The following is a 21,563-nucleotide window of genomic DNA, read 5'->3' as shown; positions in this document are numbered from 1 at the left end:
AACCACTGAGCTATCCCTCCCCCGCAAAAAAGATCTCACAAAACTAAGTGATTGGGCAACAAAATGGCAAATGAAATATAATGTGGATAAATGTAAAGTAATGCACATTGGAAAAAATAACCCCAACTATACATACAATATGATGGGGGCTAATTTAGCTACAAGAAGTCAGGAGAAAGATCTTGGAGTCATCGTGGATAGTTCTCTGAAGATGTCCGCGCAGTGTGCAGAGGCGGTCAAAAAAGCAAACAGGATGTTCGGGATCATTAATAAGGGGATAAAGAAAAAGACTGAGAATATATTATTGCCCTTATATAAATCAATGGTACACCCACAACTCGAATACTGCGTACAGATGTGGTCTCCTCATCTCAAAAAAGATATACTGGCACTAGAAAAGGTTCAGAAAAGGGCAACTAAAATGATTGGGGGTTTGGAACGGGTCCCATATGAGGAGAGATTAAAGAGGCTAGGACTCTTCAGCTTGGAAAAGAGGAGACTAAGGGGGGATATGACAGAGGTATATAAAATCATGAGTGATGTAGAGGAAGAGGATAAGGAAAAGATATTTACGTATTCCCATAATACAAGAACTAGGGGTCACCAAATGAAATTAATAGGCGGCAGGTTTAAAACAAATACAAGGAAGTTCTTCTTCACGCAGCACACAGTCAACTTGTGGAACTTCTTACCTGAGGAGGTTGTGAAGGCTAGGACTATAACAGCGTTTAAAAGAGAACTGGATAAATTCATGGTGGTTAAGTCCATTAATGGCTATTAGCCAGGATGGGTAAGGAATGGTGTCCCTAGCCTCTGTTTGTCAGAGGATGGAGATGGATGGCAGGAGAGAGATCACTTAATCATTGCCTGTTGGTCCACTCCCTCTGGGGCACCTGGCATTGGCCACTGTCGGTAGACAGGATACTGGGCTAGATGGACCTTTGGTCTGACCCGGTACGGCCGTTCTTATGTTCTTATCACGTGGCAAAAAGGTCTATCTGGGGAAAGACCCACTGATAGAAGATTCACAACGTCCGGGCGATGGACCACTTGTGGCCATGGAACGAACTGCTGAGATGGTCCGCATGCCAGACTTTCCGAGCCCACCTAACAGGGAGATGTGTAACAGTCATGACAGATAACACCATGGCGATGTTTTATATCAACAAACGGGGGGGAGAGGGGAAGAGGTTGCACGCTCCTCTCCTCTGTGCCAGGAAGCCCTCATGCTGTGGGACTTCTGTGTAGAACACTCAATACACCTGCAAGCATCAGACCTCCCTGGAGTACAGAACGAGTTGGCGGACCATCTCAGCAGGTCGTTCCACGGCCACAAGTGGTCCATCGCCCGGACGTCGTGAACTCAATCTTCCATCAGTGGGTCTTTCCCCTGCCTTGATCTGTTTCTTGATCTGGTACGCCGTCCTCTTGCGCACCTTCAAAAGGCCTGTTTCTGGCCCGCAGAAGGCTTGGTCTGGCCAGAGCCCTGCCCAGAGGACGGGTGTGGCCTCTTCCTGCCACTCCTATTCCTCCTCCGGGAACCATCCTGTCGGTTGCTGGTAAAACCGCAGAGGAGGTTTCAGCCTGAAATGGCTGCATTGTGTGGTGGGGGTGTGTATATCCAGGGACTTGAGGGTAAACTGTGCAGTCTTCTGTCTGTCTTTTCAGAAAACAATGCCTGACCTTCCAAGGGTAGGTCCTGGATGGTCTGTTCCACTTTGTGAGGTAGTCCAGAGACCTGGAGTCAAAAGGACCTCCTCATGACCACCCCTGTAACCATTGTACGGGAGGCCACACCCGCGTCATAAAGAGTGTCTGCAAGGAGACCCTAGAAATGAGTTTGCCTTTGTCAATGAAGGCATTAAATTCAGAATGGGAGTCTGTTGGTAACAGCTTGGCAAACTTGGTCATCGCTCCACAGATGTTAAAGGAGTATCTACTAATGATGGCCTGTTGATTTTCAATTCGGAGCTGCAAAGCACCCGTGGACTATACTTTCCTCCCGAATAAGTCAAGTTTTGGCCTCCCGGTTTTTAGGGGAGGGTCCCTGGAACCCCTGGCACTCCCTTTGGTCCACAGCATCCACCACCAGGGAGTTGGGTGGAGGGTGAGTGTACAAGTACTCATACCCCTTTGAGGGGACGAAATAGTGTCTTTCATTCCTCCTTGCTGGAGGGAGGGCGGGGGGCAAGGAGGACAGGGTCTGCCACAAAATTTTTGTGGTTTCATTTATAGTTTTAATAAGTGGCAGCGTGATACGCAAGGGTCCAGAGGGGGCAAGGATGTCCACCATGAGATCCGCATGCTCTACCACTTCCTCTGCCTGGATCCCCAGGTTCTGGGCCACTCTGTGCAACAACTGTTGCAGGACCCTACTATCCTCCAAGGCCGGGGCTGTTGACTTGCCCGCAACAGACTCATCTGGGCAGGATGAGGACGAAAACACCGGCTCATGGCCCTGGTCACTGCCCTCAGCGCCAAGAGGGTCGCGGTGATCGTGGGGCTGGCGTGCCGTTCGTGCTGAGGCTGCCGGTGCCAGAATTGTCGGTACCGAGCTCAAAGCGGCAGGCGGGGGGCACAGGAGTCATCACCAGAGATGGACCAGGTGCCAGTTGCTGTGGAGGGGCGACGGATGCCAACGCGATCAACACCAATCTGGATCTTGATGCCTGGTTCTGACACTGGGCCCAGGAAGTCCAAAAGGGCCACTGAGTTGGTAGTTGCCATAGAGGTGGCCACGGTGACGGAGGAGGCTGGTGGTGTCGCCTAGATCTAGATCTCCTGCTGCTGGACGATAGGACTCGGTCTTGGACTCCAAAAAAAGAAGACCACGGAGGAGTAGTACTGGGTGATGCTGAAGAGCGGTGCCGACCCTCTGGGGACTGATGCGGCTCCCCCCCCCATGGGCGGCTGGCACCAGGAAGTGGCATGCCGGAGATGGGGAGTGGCGTGACATCATTGCTGACTTTCCCCTAGATGGAACAGGCGGACTGGCTATCGCCGGTGCCTCGTCTCCTCCTTGGAGAAGGTGGACCCATCAGGCAAATAAGGTCCTGCGCCACCTCAAAAGTCTCTGGAGTGGAGGACAATTGAATGTCCCGGCTATGACGGTCCAGAGAATGGGAGTGGGCCGGACTCAACTGGACCCCTTGCAGGGCAGGAGTCGATCAGCCCCTGGGAGCTGCCAGGCCCGAAGTAGGCTGGGTGGACTGAGATCTCCCTGCTGGTGTCTCCTTAGGCTTAGGAGGGGGACAGCGACCACTCTCCTGCCTTTTTTTTCTCTGGGACACAGATCGGCGCCTACCAGAAGTCTTATGTTCGGCGACGTGTTGGTGCCAGGAATCTGTGGGTACCACTGTGGGTCTGTGGATGAGGGGAAAGCAGTGGATGTGTTATTCCTTGACTTTAGCAAAGCTTTTGATACCGTCTCCCACAGTACTCTTGCTGGCCATCTGGAGGATGGTGTGGACTGCCCTCTCAGCAAGTTTGCAGATGACACTAAACTGGGAAGAGTGGTAGATATGCTGGAGGGTAGGGATAGGATACAGAGGGACCCAGACAAATTAGAGGATTGGGCCAAAAGAAACCTGATGAGGTTCAACAAGGACAAGTGCAGAGTCCTGCACTTAGGACGGAAGAATCCCATGCACTGCTACAGACTAGGGACCGAATGGCTAGGCAGCAGTTCTGCAGAAAAGGACCTAGGGGTTACCGTGGACAAGAAGCTGGATATGAGCCAACAATGCGCCCTTGTTGCCAAGAAGGCAAACGGCATTTTGAGCTGTATAAGTAGAAGCATTGCCAGCAGATCGAGGGACGTGATTGTTCCCCTCTATTCGACATTGGTGAGGCCTCATCTGGAGTATTGTGTCTAGTTTTGGGCCCCACACTACAAGAAGGATGTGGAAAAGTTGGAAAGAGTCCAGCAGAGGGCAACAAAAATGATTAGTGGGCTGGAGCACATGACTTATGAGGAGAGGCTGAGGGAACTGGGATTGTTTAGTCTGCAGAAGAGAAGAATGAGGGGGGATTTGATAGCTGCTTTCAACTACCTGAAAGGGGGTGCCAAAGAGGATGGATCTAGACTGTTCTCAGTGGTAGCAGATGACAGAACAAGGAGTAATGGTCTCAAGTTGCAGTGGGGAAGGTTTAGGTTGGATATTAGGAAAAACTTTTTCACTAGGAGGCTGCTGAAGCACTGGAATGGGTTACCTAGGGAGGTGGTGGAATCTCCTTCCTTAAAGGTTTTTAAGGTCAGGCTTGACAAAGCCCTGGCTGGGATGATTTAGTTGGGAATTGGTCCTGCTTTGAGCAGGGGGTTGGAATAGATGACCTCCTGAGGTCCCTTCCAACTGATAGTCTATGATTCAGGAGTCCTTAGTCTCCTTTCTAGGAGCCGACCCATGCACCATCGGCGCTGTTGCGCTGCACACGGTGGCGGCGCTCGGCATGGGCTTCACCAACCCAGGGTTGGATTGCAGGTGGAGGGCTGCCTCCATGAGGATAAGTCTGAGTCTCTGCTTGCGATCCTTAAGGGTCCTCAGCCCAAACCCTTTACAAATGAGGCACTTGTCCTTTTCATGACTCTCGCCAAGGCATTTCAAACAAGAAGTGTGTGGGTCACTTTTCTGCATCAATCTTCCGCAGACTTCACCACATGGTTTGAACCCCAGCGACCAAGGCATGCCCCGGTGGCGGAGGAGAAATGCAGGAGTAGCATTAGTTGGCTATTAACTTAAGACAAAAACTATTAACTATATACAAAATACAATGGGACACTGTTAAAGGTGCTTACAGAAGCAAGAGCGAGGGAAGTTCCAGCTAGTGGTAAGAAGGAAATGAGAGGGTGGCGGGTCAGCAGGGCCCTATATTGGGCGCCATGAGGGCACGACTCCAGGAGGCGCCCCGACCAACCCTACAGATGCTAGTAGGGGAAAAATCTTCTGGCTGTTGTGCACGCGGCGCGCACACACCTGATTGGAACTGACATGAACAAGCACTCAAAGAAGAATATCAATATTCCATGCCTTCATTTTACTCAGTGCTTACACATCTACGCTCTTTAAAGCTAATAAAAATCACATCACCATCACTCTAGAATACTGCAACTATTCAAAGAAATGCTAATGCTGGATGGAGGCAAATATTACCTGGCATTTTCCACTGCCGTAGAAGAGGATACTAGTTTTTCCTCCAAAACCATGACCTTCTTTCTTAGCTTGGTCTCTCGGTCCTCTGCAGCTAAAGCTTCCTGTGTATAGGAGTCCTCCATTTCTAAGAGGTGATTGCGCAACCTCTCCAGTTCCTGGTTTAGACGCTGCTCCTTATCACGTAAATGCTGCACCTGGGTAAATATATTGTACGTTCGATGACACATACTTCTTTGTGCATACTATAAGCAAATCAAATTATTTCCTTTGATTTATATTTAGGGCTGTCAAATTATTAAAAAAAATAATCATAATTAATGGTGAGATTAAAAAAATAGTCATGATTAATCGGTTTTGATCACACTGTTAAACAAAGAATAACAATTTAAATTTTTTATAAATGTTTGGATATTTTTCTATATTTTCAAATATATTGATTTCAATTACAATATAGAATACAAAGTGTACAGTGCTCACTTTATATTCTTTTTTATTACAAATATTTGCACTGTAAAAAACAAAAGAAATATAATTCAATTCACCTGTAGTGCAGTCTCTATCGTGAAAGTGCAATGTACAAATGTAGAATTTTTTTTTTAACATAATTGCACTCAAAAACAAAACAATGTAAAACTTTAGAGCCCACAAGTCCCCTTAGCCAATAGCTATGACAAACAAGTTTATTTACATTTAAATAGTGCTGCCTGCATCTTATTTATAATGTCACCTGAAAGTGAGAATAGGCAGGTTCTGCTTCATAATGAGCCAAAGCAGTGCAGACCAATGCACCTTCATTTTCATCATCGGAGTCAGATGCCACCAACAGAAGGTTGATTTTCATTTTTGGAGATTCAGGTACTGTAGTTTCCTCATTGGAGCGTTACTCTTTTAAGACTTCTGACAGTATGTTCCCCACCTCCTCCCTTTCAGATTTGGAAGGCACTTCAGATTCTTAAACCTTGGGTCGAGTGCTATAGCTATCTTTAGAAATCTCATATTGGTACCTTCTTTGTGTTTTGTCAAATCTGCAGTGAAAGTGTTCTTAAATCGAACAACCTATGCTGGGTTGTCATCCAAAACTGCCAGAACGTGAAATATATGGCAGAATGCGATACCATGGAGCAGGAGACATAAAATTCTCCCCCAAGGAGTTCAGTCATAAATTTAACTAACGCATTATTTTTTTAATAAGCTCCATCAGCATGGAAGCATGGCCTCTCGGATGGTGGTTGAAGCACAAAGCGGCACACGAATGTTTAGCATATCTGGCGCATAAATACCTTGCAAGTCGGCTAAAACAGTGCCATGCAAATGCGTTCTCATTTTCAGGTGACACTGTAAATAAGAAGCGGTCAGAATTATCTCCCATAAATGTAAACAAACTTGTCTGTCTTAGCAATTAGCTGAACAAGAAGTAGGACTGAGTGGATTTATAGGCTCTAAAGTTTTACACTGTTTTGTTTTTGAGTGCAGTTATGTAAAAAAAAAATTCTACATTTGTATATTGCACTTTCGTGATAAAGAGATTGTCCTACAGTATTTGAATGAGGTAAACTGAAAAATACTATCTTTTGGGGTTTTTTTTACAGTGCAAATATTTGTAATAAAAATCATATAAAGTGAGCACTGTACACTTTGTATTCTGTGTTGTAATTGAAATCAATATATTTGAAAATGCTGAAATACTTCTAAAATATTTATAATAAATTTAAATTGGTATTCTATTATTCTTTAACACTATGATTAAAACTGCTATTAATCACAACTATTTTTTTAATCTAATTAATTTGTTTTGTGTTAATCATTTGAGTTAACTGCAATTAATGGACAGCCCTAATTATATTGCATAGATATACATTGTAGATGCCTTTTTTGGTACTTATCTAAGATAATTCTTAAGGCAAGGTAAATTCTCTGATTTTTCTTATTCACTCACCCTTTTTGTGCTTTAGTCTTGTCTAATGTCATACCTCATTCTGTAGGGCACTGCTCTCCATTTGTTTCTGTTTGAGTGCTAACATGACTTGGTCTCTTTCTTGCTGAAAAGAAACAGCCTTTTCTTGCATTGACTTAACTTCATTTAACAGATGATTCAACTCCCCCATCTTGCCCTTTGGAAGGAGGACATACAATTAAAGAAAGGTTGGAAATGTATAAAAACTTTGAGGAATATATGCTTAAAACACTAAACGAGTCTATTATAACTATTTATTAGGCATTTCTGCACAAACATGCAAGACACTGTATAAAAAGAGGCCCAGTTTCTGTCCCAAAGAACTTGAACTCCAAAAAAGGATGAAATAGACAGACATGGATAGAAGAAGAGAGTGCTTACTGGACAGAAGATCCTTTGAAGAAACAGTTGTCTATTTTGTAATGATTTTATTGGCATATTGTCTGATAGATTAAAAACTGTTTCTAAAGTCATACACAAATATAATGTATTCACTAGAAGTAGGCTGTAGTCCACGAAAGCTTATGCTCTAATAAATTTGTTAGTCTCTAAGGTGCCACAAGTACTCCTGTTCTTTTTGCAGTAAAATAGGTAGCTAGCACCTTTCCATTTCAGACATGTATACCTCAAAATTGCAATTCCCCTAAACACAATTTCTGAAGCTATACTTTCTGTTGAGATAGCTATTTCTAAGTAACTTGATTTGAATCTTCTTTGGGCATGTGGTTTATGTTATTATTTATGTTAGTTGTTTATGATAGCTATATAAAAATGAATGCATTCCAAAAGGTATAAAGTCAAGATGAGTAGAAATGAAATAATAAACAAAATAACAGTGGCTACTAATGTTTTTAGGCTTACTATGAACTATCAGTAATAAAAATAAAATGATTACGTAAAAAATGGCATCTTCCATCTACAGAGATCTGCTCTCTGCATGTATTCAAAATCATATCAGTTGACTTTAACAAAAACACTAGAAACTTCTTTTTATTTAGTTACTACTCTTATTAGCTCTGCACAGCCAATATAGCTGAGAGAACGCTATACTATCTCATTTGCAAATCAAATGAGTTGTTTACTAAGTTCCAGTCAGTTGTATTTGTGAAACCCCACTGAAAGCATTTGGGCTGCACTGGGTGACACCAAGAGACCTAATTTAGTCTGCAGGACTTTTATTACTGAGGATTATGCAAGAGATGGGAGAGAAACAAGTTTGACTCTCAAGAGCCCAGGCTGAGTTTGCAGGGCCAGACATTAAAAAAACCATCTTTTTATTTGTAACTGTATTTGATACAAGATCAAGAGTAAACATGAAACCCCACAATGACATTTTATAGTTTTTACATAACCAAACTATATTTTAAATCACTGAAGTGCCTTATCACTGCAATTTCATAGTCTTTAGTTAGACTAGTACAGAGTAAGACACTTGGACTGGCAGAGTACTTCACATGTGTCTGAAGATATCACACACACAATTCTAAGGCCTGGTCTACACTAGGAGGTTATGTTGAATTTAGCAGCGTTAACTCGAATTAACCCTGCACCCATCCACACAACGAAGCTATTTATTTCAACATAGAGGTCTCTTTAAATCGATTTCTGTACTCCTCCCCGACGAGGGGAGTAGCGCTAAATTCTACATGGCCATGTCAAATTAGGGTAGGTGTGGATGGAATTCGACGCGGATAACTCCGGGAGCTATCCCACAGTGCACCACTCTGTTGACGCTCTGGACAGCAGTCCGAGCTTGGATGCTCTGACCAGCCACCAGCCACACAGGAAAAGCCCCGGGAAAATTTGAATTCCTTTTCCTGTCTGGCCAGTTTGAGTCTCATTTCCTGTTTGGACATTGTGGCGAGCTCAGCAGCACTGGCAATGATGCAGAGCTCACCATGCAATCGCAGAATAGAAAGAGGGTCCCAGCCTGGACTGATCGGGAAGTCTTGGATCTGATCGTTGTGTGGGGCAATGAGTCCGTGCTTTCGGAGCTGCGATCGAAAAAACGGAATGCGAAGATCTACGAGAAGATCTCAAAAGCTATGACGGAGAGAGGATACAGCCGGGATGCAACGCAGTGCCGCGTGAAAATCAAGGAGCTGAGACAAGCGTACCAGAAGACCAAAGAGTCAAACAGACGCTCTGGATCCCAGCCCCAGACATGCCGTTTCTACAAGGCACTGCATTCCATTCTAGGTGCGGCCGCCACCACTACCCCACCACTGTCCGTGGACTCTGACGACGGGGTATTGTCGACGGCCGCTTCCTCGGAGCTGTTCGCGGACAGGGAAGATGAGGAAGGAGATGAGGAGGACGAGGCAGTCGACAGCGCTTTCAACGCTGATTTCCCTGACAGCCAGGATCTCTTCATCACCCTCACAGAGATCCCCTACCAACCCTCCCAAGGCGGTAACCCGGACCGTGAATCAGGGGAAGGATCAGTAGGTAAGTGTTCAAAATAAATGTTTACAACAGAATAGGAATGGTATCTTAACAATGGGTTTTTCATGATTAGTTTGCCCTAGGCGCTTTAATTTTTAGTCCTTGCCAGTGCAGCTACTGGAAAATTCTGTCAATATGTCCGGGGATAGAGCAGAAATCCTCCTGGGACATCTCCACGAAGGTCTCCTGGAGGTATTGTGAAAGCCTTTGCATCAGGTTCCTGGGGAGAGCGGCCTTATTGCGTACTCCATGGTAGGAAACTTTTCCGCGCCAGGCTAGCAGCAAGTACTCCGGGATCATTGCCTCGCAAAGCATGACGGCATACGGCCCTGGCGTTTGCTGGCATTCATGCAGCATGCGCTCTCTCTCGGTCTCCAAAATCTTCATCAGAGTGATATCACTCATAATGACCTGCTTTGAATTAGGGGAATGTTAGTATTGGGACTGATTGCCTGTTCCTTTACATAACTGTAACCGGCAGTTTACAGCCACGCGGTGGAGGCGGGACAGGGGCAGCATGCAGGGATCTTTCCCGGGGACAGCCGCGACGGGGGTGGGACAGGGGCAGAGTTCATGCTGGCCGGATTGCCGGCAGCAGGAACTGGCCAACGCTAGGAGCATTGCTTGGTATGTGAAAGGAGGGCACTGCTATAAATTAAGTTTTAAGCAGCCAAAAGTCTACGGCTTACCATGTCCGCCTGCTAGCCGAATTCCATTGTCCGGCCCCGCTTGTGTGATCTGTACAGCAAGACCCCAGGCACTCAATGGGAAGGCCGAAAATTCGACCCTGTACTGAGTGCGCATGTGATAGGTACTGTACATGGTCTTGTTCACAGAGAAAGACTATATTAATCGTTCGCAAAACTGTATCTTTGTGAGGAATTCACTCCCTTTTTCCCATCCCACAGCTGCGAGTGTCTCCCGAGCTACCCCAGCATCCCCCTCCTAGAGGCTGGTGAAGATCAAGTGACGAAAGAGAAGGACATGGGACGAGATGTTCTCAGAACTTATGGGCTGCTCCCGAGCCGAGGCGGCACAGCAGACCCAGTGGAGGGAGAACATCACAATACCAGCGATCACACAGCGAACGGGAGGACAGGTGATGGCAGGAAGACCAGCAGGCGACTCAAACGCTGCTTGGACTAATGAGGGAGCAAACGGACACGCTCCGGCACCTTGTAGATGTTCTGCAGGACCGGAGGCAGAAGGACAGAGCCCCGCTGCATTCTATCTCTAACCGCCCTCCCCCGCCACAAAGTCCCATCCCCCCCTCACCCAAAGTCCCAAGAAGGAGGGGCGGCAAGGGCCGTGAAAACAGTCACTCCACCCCTGCAGACTGCTCAAGTAGCAGAAGGCTCTCATTCCCAAAGATTTGATAAGTCCTTTCCTTCACTCCAAAAGCACCTCACCCAAGCCCCCGTCCCAGTTTCATCCCCTAACTGTGTAGTTGTTAATAAAAAATACGTTTCTGTTAATTTCCTGTTTCCGTCACGTTCTTTTAGAGGAGAGTGTGTTTGAAGGGGGGGAAGGGGGTTGGTAATTGGAGAGAACAGTCACCTTTACCAGGGTACAGACACGGGGGCAGGTTCAGCAGAAGGTCACACACACATTGCAGTCACTAGGCACTCTGGTCAGTCTGGGAGGTGGTTTTCATGTTCTGTGGGGGGGCTATGCGAGTTTGTGGCGGGGGAGGGCGGTTACAGATCTTATGTAGCGGTCCTTAGCCTGGATGACAGAGTCACGCAGCAGGGGATCTGTAACCGCCCTCCCCCGCCACAAAGTCACATAGCCCCCACACACAGAGACCCAAAAAGGAGGGGTGGCAGGCTCCATTGAAACAACCAGTCCACCACTGCGGACCGCTCTAGGAGCAGGAGCCTGTCATTCCTCGAGTTTAGAAGCGTCCTTTCCATCACTACACCTGCTCCCCACCAGTCTGCGTCCCAGTTTCAACACTTTACCACAAAATCCTTAATGAAGAAAACGGTGTTAATGAACAAAGTTTCATTTATTTTATTTTTAAACGTGTGTTGGAAGGGGGGGAAGGGGGTTGGTAACTGGAGAGGATAGTCAACATTAACTGGGTAAAGAAACGGGGACAGGTTCAGCTTCTGTTTAAACAAACTTAATAGTCACAGGTTACCCTGCTCACTGAGGAACCTAGCTTTCAAAGCTTCCCAGATGCACAGCGCGTCCCGCTGAGCTCTTCTAATCGCCCGTCTGTCTGTCTGGGCGTAATCAGCAGCCAGGCGATTTGCCTCAACCTCCCACCCCGCCATAAACGTCTCCTCCTTGCTCTCACAGAAATTGTGGAGCACATAGCAAGCTGCAATAACAATGGGGATATTAGTTTCGCTGAGATCAGAGCGAATCAATAAGCTTCTCCATCTCCCCTTCAGACGTCCAAAAGCACACTCCACCACCATTTTGCACTTGCTCAGCCGGTAGTTGAAGAGTTCTTTTTCACTGTCCAGGGCGCCTGTATAGGGCTTCATGAGCCAGGGTATTAGTGGGTTGACTGGGTCCCCAAGGATCACTATAGGCATCTCCACATCCCTAACAGTTAGTTTGTGGTCTGGGCAGTAAATACCTTCCTGCAGCCGTCTAAACAGACCAGGAGTTCCTGAAAACGCGAGCGTCATGAACCTTGCCCGGCCATCCTACGTTGATGTTGGTAAAACGTCCCCTATGGTCCACCAGTGCTTGCAGCACCATTGAAAAAGTAGCCCGGTTCGGTTAATGTACTGGCTGGCCTGGTGGGCCGGTCCCAGGATAGGGATGTGAGTTCCATCTATAGCCCCACCGCAGTTTGGGAATCCCATCGCAGCGAAGCCATCTATGATCACCTGCACGTTTCCCAGGGTCACTACCTTTGAGAGCAGTAGCTCAACGACTGCGTTGGCTACTTGCATCACAGCAACCCCCACAGTAGATTTGCCCACTCCAAATTGGTTTGCGCCTGACCGGTAGCTGTCTGGCGTTGCAAGCTTCCAGAGGGCTATGGCCACTCGCTTCTGGACAGTCAGGGCTGCTCGCATCCGGATGTCCTTGCGCTTCAGGGCAAGGGACAGCAACTCACAAAGTTCCAGGAAAGTTCCCTTACGCATCCGAAAGTTTCGCAGCCACTGTGATTCATCCCAGACCTGCAGCACTATGTGGTCCCACCAGTCCGTGCTTGTTTCCCGGGCTCAGAATCGCCGTTCCACAGCATCAACATGACCCATTGCCACCAGGATGTTCATGGCGTGGGGTTCTGTGCTTTGTGAGAGGTTTGTGCCCCTCTCAGACTTAATGTCCTCACTGCGCTGCCGTAGCCTCCTCGCCCGATTTCTCAGCATCTGTCTCTGAAAAAGGTGGATGATAAGGTGCGAGGTGTTGACAACGGCCATAACTGCAGCGATGATCGCAGCAGGCTCCATGCTCGCAGTGCTGTGGCGTCCGTGCTGTCAATCACCAGAAAAGTGAGCGAACTTATTGCCCGCCGGCGCTTTCATGGAGGGAGGGCGGGAGTGAGGGTTGAATGACAACAGTTACCCAAAACCACCCTCGACACATTTTTTGCCCCAGCAGGCATTGGGGGCTCGACCCAGAATTCCAATGGGCAGCGGGGACTGCGGGAACTGTGGGATAGGTGCCCACAGTGCACCGCTTCCAATGTCGACGCTTGCCCCGTTAGTGTGAACTCACAAAGTCGAATTACTGTCCTTAGTGTGGATACACACGTTCGACTTTGTAATATCGGTTCCACAAATTCGCCTTTAAGAAAAATCGAACTACTCTCGTAGTGTAGACATATCCTAACTTCCATTAACACTATGCCATATAAAGATTAAGTTACTTTTTATGTAATTCAAATACATTTTTAAAATCTATGAAGACGTTCTTTTTCAGAGAAATGGTGCTCTAGATTCCACTTGGTAGATACAAAATGCTCTAAGTGATGCCAAATATATCATCATCATTAAACTATGTCAGTTCACTTTGCAGTGGTTTATTTAAACATTAATAGTAATACTTATAACCTTTGAAGACAAATATAGGTTTCTAAGAGATCCTGAACTAATCTTGCAATAGATCACTCAAAACTTTGAAATTCATTCACTTCTGCAAGGTTTCATATAGTAGATGAGAAGCTGCTTTTAGACAAACACCTCTAGACTATATTTGTGAGAATTCAGTTACATGTATGATTTAAAGTTTGTATTTTCTCCCTTAAAATATTTATAACCAATAGAACAAATACAAATTCCTCACCTACCTGTTCTTTTTCTTTCAATAATTTTTCAAAGGCAAGAGCTTTTTCTTTTATTGAGTGGGATTCAAATTCTCTCTCTTTCAGCATCATTGAAAATTGCATGTTAGTCTCTTGTAATGCCCGGAATTCGGTTTCTTTCTCCCTGCATTTTGCTACTATTTTTTCATTTTCTTCTTTCAGCTTACAGATGTCCATTTCTAAAATTAGGTTTCTTTCTTTAAGATTAGTGACGGCTTGTTTTAAAAGCTCATTTTCATTTTCTTTGTTACTAAGATTTTCACTTACAGAAAGTAACTGATCACTTTTAGACTTAATCAAGAGGTCTTTTTCCCTAAGTGACTTCTGGAAAACATCACATTTTCCCTTTATCTGCTTCATCTCCGGATCAGTGTCCTTTTGTCCCTTTCTTTCTAACTCTGATGTTGCAGCCATGGAATCAGACAGTCTTTGATTATTTTCCTTAAGAATTCTGATAGTCACATCTTTTTCTTGTAAAATTTTTTTAAGCTGCTCCAATTCCTGTTGAAGGAGTTTGGACGCATCACTGACTATTTCAGGAGGAGTACTGCTTGGAATATCTGATGCTTGTGAAACAGAAGAAGCCATCAGCAGAGGCGGTGTTACCATATCAAGTTTTCCCAGAAGAAGATCCTTGGTATTATGAAGCTGTCCTATATGATGCTGAACTTGTGCTAACTCCTGACTAAAACTTTTCATTTTTTTCTCATTCTGCTCATAACTCTGGATCAAGCCATTATAATCCATCTGTAATTTAGAACTGCTATCACTGTCAACTGAAATTTGTGCCTGAAGCTTGTGTAGCTCCTCTTGGAGATGAGCTGACTCATGCTGCATGTTCTGGACTGTAGTCATTACTTGTTGCTTCCACTCTTCCATCTTCTTTACTTGTTGCTTTAATTTGTCACGCTCTTGTAAAAGCTCCTCAAACTGATTATTGTTAACACCTCCTGACCCACTGTCAGTACCTATGTTGGATGTCTGCAGGACAGTCAATAAGGTTTGGCATTTTTGACTCAAGGCATCTATTTCAATATCTTTCTCTCGAATGATACGGGACAAATTCTGAATAGTCTCTCTAAACATATCTTGGCTGCTACTTTCAAACCTATTAGATAATTTTTGGTTCTCTTCTTGTAACTTCATCAGAGCAGTTTCCTTAGCTGCTACCATATCCATGATTTTATGATACTCTGTTTTTAACTGACTGTTTTCTCTAGTTTTTTCACTCAAAACTGCCAGCACCTGTTCTCTTTCCATGGCATAGGCTTGCAGTTGCTGTTGAAGGTACAGAACATCCTGTCTATATGATGAAGAGGAAATACTTGCATGGAGAGCTTGTATCTCAAAGTCTTTCTCTTGGATGATCTGAGTGAGTTTACCAACTTGATCTTTAGACAAGTGATCAATTTGTTGAGTTAAGACGACATTCTTTTCATTCAGAAGCTTAATCTCCTTTTCTCTCTCTTTGATACCTTTTACTAGTCTTTCAATTTCAGACTTAGACAAGTCATGTTTTTCATTACCATTTTCTCCATTAAGTGTCTGGGCTTTGGTTTCTTGAAAGAGATCAGAGGAGTCTGTCTGAAAGACGTGCCTCTCATTGTGCAACTGAGTTTTAATTTGTTCAATTGTTTTCTGCAAACTTTTAATTTCCTCATCTTTCTCCAAGAAAAGCTTTTCATGTGTGATATTCATTTGCTCATACTGAAATTTGGACTCATCTATTTCCCTTTTATGCTCCTGCAAAGACTGCTGAAGTTGCACAGTATTTTGACTCTGATCTTCAATTGTTTTTTTGTGAAGTTTTATTTCCTCTTCAAGATTATTCTTTATTACATGTAACTGTGTTATCTCAGCTTCAAGTTCAGTAATAATATCAAGTGTTTTAGGCTCAGCTACAGGTGGAGATCTGCTTTGCTGGTCCTTTAGTCTTTCAATCTCTTCTTTCAGATGATTGTTTTCTTCTTTCATGGCTGCAAGACTTTTGTCCTTTTCTTCTAAATTTTGTCTTAAAATCTCATGCTTTTTGGAATCCTTAACATATTCCTCAAGTTCCTGTTGCAACTCTAGAGCTCTATTTTTAAATTTTTCAACAAACACCTCTTTCTCTTTTATGAGTTCTGTCAACTGCTTTTGTCCTCCTAAGCTAGTTGTCAACATCTCTTTAGTTTCTTCATGGTCAGCTTCCATCTGCTCAATGTTTCTTTTGAGTTCTGCTATCTCAAAGTCCCTCTCTTGATTGCATTTCACTAGACGCTCATGTTCAAGCTGTAATGCATTGGTGTTCATGTTACGTGCATTTGACAGGTCCTCAATGGTTTGTTCATATTTTTGTGCTTGTTCCAACAGCCGCTTTTCGGTCTGGCTTAATTCAGTTTCCAACTGTCCTTTTTCCATTTTCAAAGCCTCCAACATAGTATCTTTTTCCAGGGAAACCTTATTTTTCTCAGCAAAGGCTTCGTGCAACTGCTGTTTTAGTTCTTCACAGACTGCCAGAAGCTTTCCATTTTCCATTTTAAGATCAGAAACTGATTTCTCCAAATTTTGATTTAGTTGTTTATTTTCTGAAATGTCTTTATTTAGTTTTGCAATTTCTGCTTCTCTTTCTTTAAGTGAAAGATCTTGAGAGTTACTGTTAGGTTCTTGATTAATTATCTTTGTTAACTCATTCTGGGAAACAGAAAGTTCCTCCTCTTTTTGTTTCAGATTTTGCTTCAATTCTGCAATTTCCTTTTTATTATTCAAGTTACAATCTTGGTATTTCTTTAGTTGTTCTTGTAAATCCTTAATGTTATGCTGAAGCTGCTGATTACTCATATGCAAATCATTAAGTGCAAATGTACAGTGGTTCATTTTTGATTTCTGGGTTTCTAGTTCCTTACTCATTTCCATCTTCTCAGCTTCTACTTCAGACACTTTCCTTCTTTCAAAAGCTATGTCAAGTTTCAGCTGGTTGATGGTACTATCAGCTTCTGTATGCTGTTTTGATAGCTGCTCTTTCAGGGTAAACATATGCTAAAATAAACAGAAACAAGCATTCATCAGGATAAAAACAGAGCCAGTAAAAACAGAGCTTTCATTCATGTAATCATCTGGATAACAAAAGAATGTAAAGGATTTTTTAAAAGGAGTTGACTAAGTAGTTATTTTCAAATTATTAAAAATATATTCCATCAAACCTACAGAATCACTCTCTAAAAGAATAAATCAAATGTGAAAGTCAAAAATTTCCAGGATTTATCAGGATAATTAAATTGGCATACAGTAAACACACATTTAGCTGTGTACTTCCAAATATTTTGAACTATTATTTAGAGCTAGTGAGGTGTTAAATCAAGTCACAAATAAGTAAATGTGATTAATGTTCATTCACATTAATACATAAATATGAATTAACATACAGTCTGTACCACCTGCAAGCAGTGTTTAAATTTGACTTCCACAAAAAACTTGATAAATTGGTATAGCATGCCTGCCTAATATAGACCATATCAGAATATTTGGGACTCAAACAGAGGTTAAACATGTTAGAAATTATAGGAATATTTCTTCCATTCCATTCTTTATTAAAAAGCCTATAGAAAATATGGAACATTTTGAGACTATTTTAAACACATGGTCAAAACACAATGATATTAGCACACAACAGCAAAGACAAATTTATTGAATATTCACTTTTCAATAGACAACTCTGTTTCAGTACATTTTTATGTTAAAAACACCCAATAATTAACAAAACGTACTGTCCTTTTATGGACTTGTTGAGCACCCCTAAGAGAAGTCAGTGCTTCCCAAGAGCGGACAGCCTAAGATTTTCAGATATACCGTAATAATTCTATCAAACCACTGGCGTTCAAGTGATGTACTGGAAGAAAATAGCATATTACATTTAAAAGAGAACCTATTTTGGTCTACAAGATAGCTTAAGCCATGAAGCCTTAACATCAAAGAAATCCCAGGTGAATATAAGATTTGGTTAAGACAAAGGAAAACTTTTTTCAACTCGGTCAAATGAACATTTGGAACTTTAAAATTCTTAACACAGCAGTAACAAAATACAATTGAAAATTTGACAGACAGCTCATTTATTATAGGCAGCACAGACTGTGATGCTTACAGTTAAGTTGCCCGACACTTTCCATTAATTATAAGACTTTGTTTTCAGGTAATTTTGCCAAACAAACCATTTGGCCTGAAATTTCCCATGCCAGGTGCCCAAGGCTGATGTTCTGGGGACAGTTTCAATTAAAATGCTTCAGCCATTTTTTAGAATGAGATTAGTGAAAAACACATCTTTTTGCCCACATTAAAAAACTCTTTACAATAGTTTCAGTGAGCATCTCTAGCACCTCCATACTTTGGAGCAGGGACTTGAAATTTTGTAATGGGGGAATGGGATGGGGGGAGGAGGAAGAGTCTCTCCCACTAACGCTAGTGATGTGCTTTTGCTGTCCCTGAGAAAATTCATCCAAATTTGGCAAAGTTCTAATCCTTTGGGGGAAAAAAGTGTTTGCACATGCTCAGTAGAGACACACTACAGTTTTGCAGCTAAATTCTCTGAAGATTCCATTTGCACTGAGCATGCTCCACTTCTCACAGCTCTTATGTGCTGACTAGACTGCACATGAGCCATTCCCACAGTGAGATGGCGCATGCACCATCCTGTGGCTTCAGGGACTGAACAAGACTTTCACTGCAATTGCTCCTCCTGGCTGCCAGGAGCTGCTGTAGTGACAAGGACAGGAACTGAGAGCAACTCTCAATGCTCTCTCTACTGGCATGCAGGCAAAATAGAGGAGACAGAAGCTACCTGACTCAAATGAAGAATAAGGGTGAGGGTAAGGTAAGGATAGGAGCGGAAAGACAGGGGCAGAAGGGTCTATAACCACTGGGACACACTCCCCTACGGGACTGAGAACTGAAACCATTATTCTATAGTCTCAATATTCTTTTGCAGTTTAGCAAACAGCTGTGAAATCCACCTGACAGTGTCTCTTCACTCCTCATCTAATGGCAGGTCTACATGGAAGGTGACAGCCTTCCATTGCTACCAGTTACTCTGTTAGCTCATGTGGGAGAGGTCTATGTTATGAATCTAAAGATCCATGGCAGAGGTCTATGCTATGGATCTAAAGATCCCAATCCTACAGATGACCCACATGGGGGCCAACATGGTTCCATATAACTGAAAAAACATTTTCTTCAAGCTTTCTAAAAACATAAGAAATTACATTAAAAAATATATCTAGAATTTAAATTTAAATTAATTTAAAAATTAAGAACACTGAGGTTGCAAAGTAAAAAGCCTACAAAATGCTTGAATAAGGTTGCCCATTCTCCTTGTGCAGATGTATTATTGGTCGAGCTTGACGGCATTTCTTTGTTTGGGTGTAATGCAATAACTTTTGACCATGACATCCAATCAATTCCAAAAGTTAAGGGAATATTCTAAGCATTAATGGACAGAACACTATGCAATTTGGTGAAAAATATGAAAACCTTAAGGGGGAAATGGGGAACACATTAAGTCCCTGGCATCTGGTTAGCAGAGCTAACACGTCCAACCACCCTTGTAATTGTCTATAAATTGAAGAACTGATTTATCGCATTCATTAACATATTCCAGCAGAACAAACCACCTCATTTGAGTTCTGCCAATCCTCCCAATGCTGCTGACACATTGAAAGGGAAAGAAAGGGAGAGGAAAAAAAAAAAAGGAGAGTAAGAACGGTGGTAGTGGGGAATGGAGGTGCACACAGAGGGAGAAGGAGAATGAGGGATCATGGTATTGGGGCATGAAGGAATAGGGGCAGGCACAATCTCTGGCAGGAGAAAAAGGGGGACCTGGAAATGGAGATACACAGAACCCTTGGCAGGGGGAGGAGGGAGAAATGGGGGGCACATAGATCCCTGACCGAGGGGGTAAAGTGAAGACCCTCATTTGGGGCCACACGTAGCCCTTGGCATGAGGGGAAATGGAGAGGTCACAAAAAAACCCTAATGAGGGGGGGAATGGAGAACCTTGATACAGTTTGGAAGGAAGGTACAGGGGTACATATAGCCTCTTGCATGGGAGGAAAATTGAGGGACCCTGGTATGGGGGAAGAGGTAAAAAGACAGCACACCGAGCCCCTGGAATGGGGAATCACACACACTTCGTGGAGGTGAGAATGGGGGGCAGAAAGCAAAGATTCTGTGGTATGGGGCTGTGTGTGTGCAGTGAGTCACTGAAGTAAAAGAGGGATAGAAGGGTGGCACACAAGAGGCTTGTTGGAGTGAATGCCAGGAGTCGCTGGTGTATGCAATGATAACAGATAGGAGGAAGAATTTAATCAGAAAAATGTGAATGATAATTGGGAATCCTTTAAGAACACCTTACTAGATGCCCCAAAAAGCACAATCTCACAATCAAGGAAGAAGGCTGGGCTGGTTAAATAACCAACTGGTTTAGAGGGAAGGAGAGTGAAGGCAGCTGTAAAAAATATGTGACAAATGGAAGAAAGGGAAAGTTGATACTAGTGAATATAAATCAGAAGTTAGGAATTGTAGAAAATTGATAAGGCCAGGGACAAAAGGAGAAATCTATGGCTGGGAGAATTAAGGATAATAAGATGGAGTTTTTAAAATATATTAGGAATAAAAAGGATCCTGACAATGGTATTGGCCCATTACTAGATGGAAATGGTAGAATTAACAACAATAATGCAGAAAAGGCAGAAGTGTTCAATAAATATTACTGTTTTGTATTTGGGGAAAAAAAACAGATGATATAGTCTCATCATATGGTGATAACACACTTTCCACTCCACTCACATCTCTGGAGGACGTTAAACAGTAGCTACTAAAGTTAGACATTTTAAAATAAGCAGGTCCAGCCACCTTGTACTCAAGAGATGTAAAAGAACTGGCTGCTGAGCTAGCTGGACGATTAATGTTGATTTTCAATTAGTCTTGGAGTACTGGGGAAGTTCCAGATGACTGGAAGAAAGCTAATTTGCCAATTTTTAAAAAGGGTAAATGAGATAACCCAGTTAATTATAGGTCTGTCAGCCTGACATCGATTCTGGGAAGATAATGGAATGGCTCATTTGGGATGCAATTAATAAAGAACTAAAGAAGGGTAATGTAATTAAGGAAAATCAAGATGGGTTTATAGAAAACAGATCCTGTCAAACAAACCTGATATCTGTTGTTGATGAAATTGTTATGGGGTGGTCCCCTGAGAGTCCTTTCAGGTCTTAAGTAAAGCCCAAACCACTTCATGTCTCCTTTACCACCACGTTTTATTTTGTTGTGCCAGCAGGCCTCTACTGGTAGTGCTATTTATTTATATTTACAAGCCCTAGCCAGCTCCCCCACTTGCTTCTGGAGAAGGGAATAGAATTGGCAGCAGTCAACCCTGCCCATCTCTGCTTTCCTTCTGGTTCTCAGCTCCCCCTTCCACGGTTTCCTTCCTCTCAAATTATAGGCTCCCAGATCCTGCGGTTGCTTCCCCCACTAATTAGCCCTTCAGCTATAGATCTACTCAGCTGATTGACCCTTCTCAATTAATCTATATTGGTGGGGATTTGAGAGACAGGATGCTGAGTCAGCTCCTGAATCAGCACACCCTGTTAGAGATTACAAATGTGTTTGATAAACATAATAGTGCTGATGTAATGTACTTAGACTTCTGTCAGGCATTTGATTTGGCACCACACAACATTCTGATTAAAAAACTAGAATGATATAAAATCAA

At 43.5% G+C, this 21,563-nt stretch overlaps 1 protein-coding gene across 1 annotated transcript in view; it reads right to left on the bottom strand.

The window, feature by feature from the left end:
• The window catches only part of TRIP11 (thyroid hormone receptor interactor 11), an 83,517-nt gene that overhangs the window by 25,451 nt on the left and 36,503 nt on the right, over positions 1 to 21,563 (bottom strand). Inside the window, exons 10-12 of the mRNA XM_034768083.1 lie at positions 13,808 to 16,840; positions 7,121 to 7,261; positions 5,151 to 5,344 (exon numbers count right to left, since the gene is read on the bottom strand). Coding sequence (XP_034623974.1) covers positions 5,151 to 5,344; positions 7,121 to 7,261; positions 13,808 to 16,840 — 3,368 coding nt within the window. The remainder of the gene's footprint in view (positions 1 to 5,150; positions 5,345 to 7,120; positions 7,262 to 13,807; positions 16,841 to 21,563) is intronic.

Source organism: Trachemys scripta, chromosome 4 (genome assembly GCF_013100865.1).
Source record: "Trachemys scripta elegans isolate TJP31775 chromosome 4, CAS_Tse_1.0, whole genome shotgun sequence".
NCBI lineage: Eukaryota > Metazoa > Chordata > Testudines > Emydidae > Trachemys > Trachemys scripta.
The sequence above is the reverse complement of the archived record's forward strand: the minus strand, read 5'-3'. Positions and strand labels throughout refer to the sequence as shown.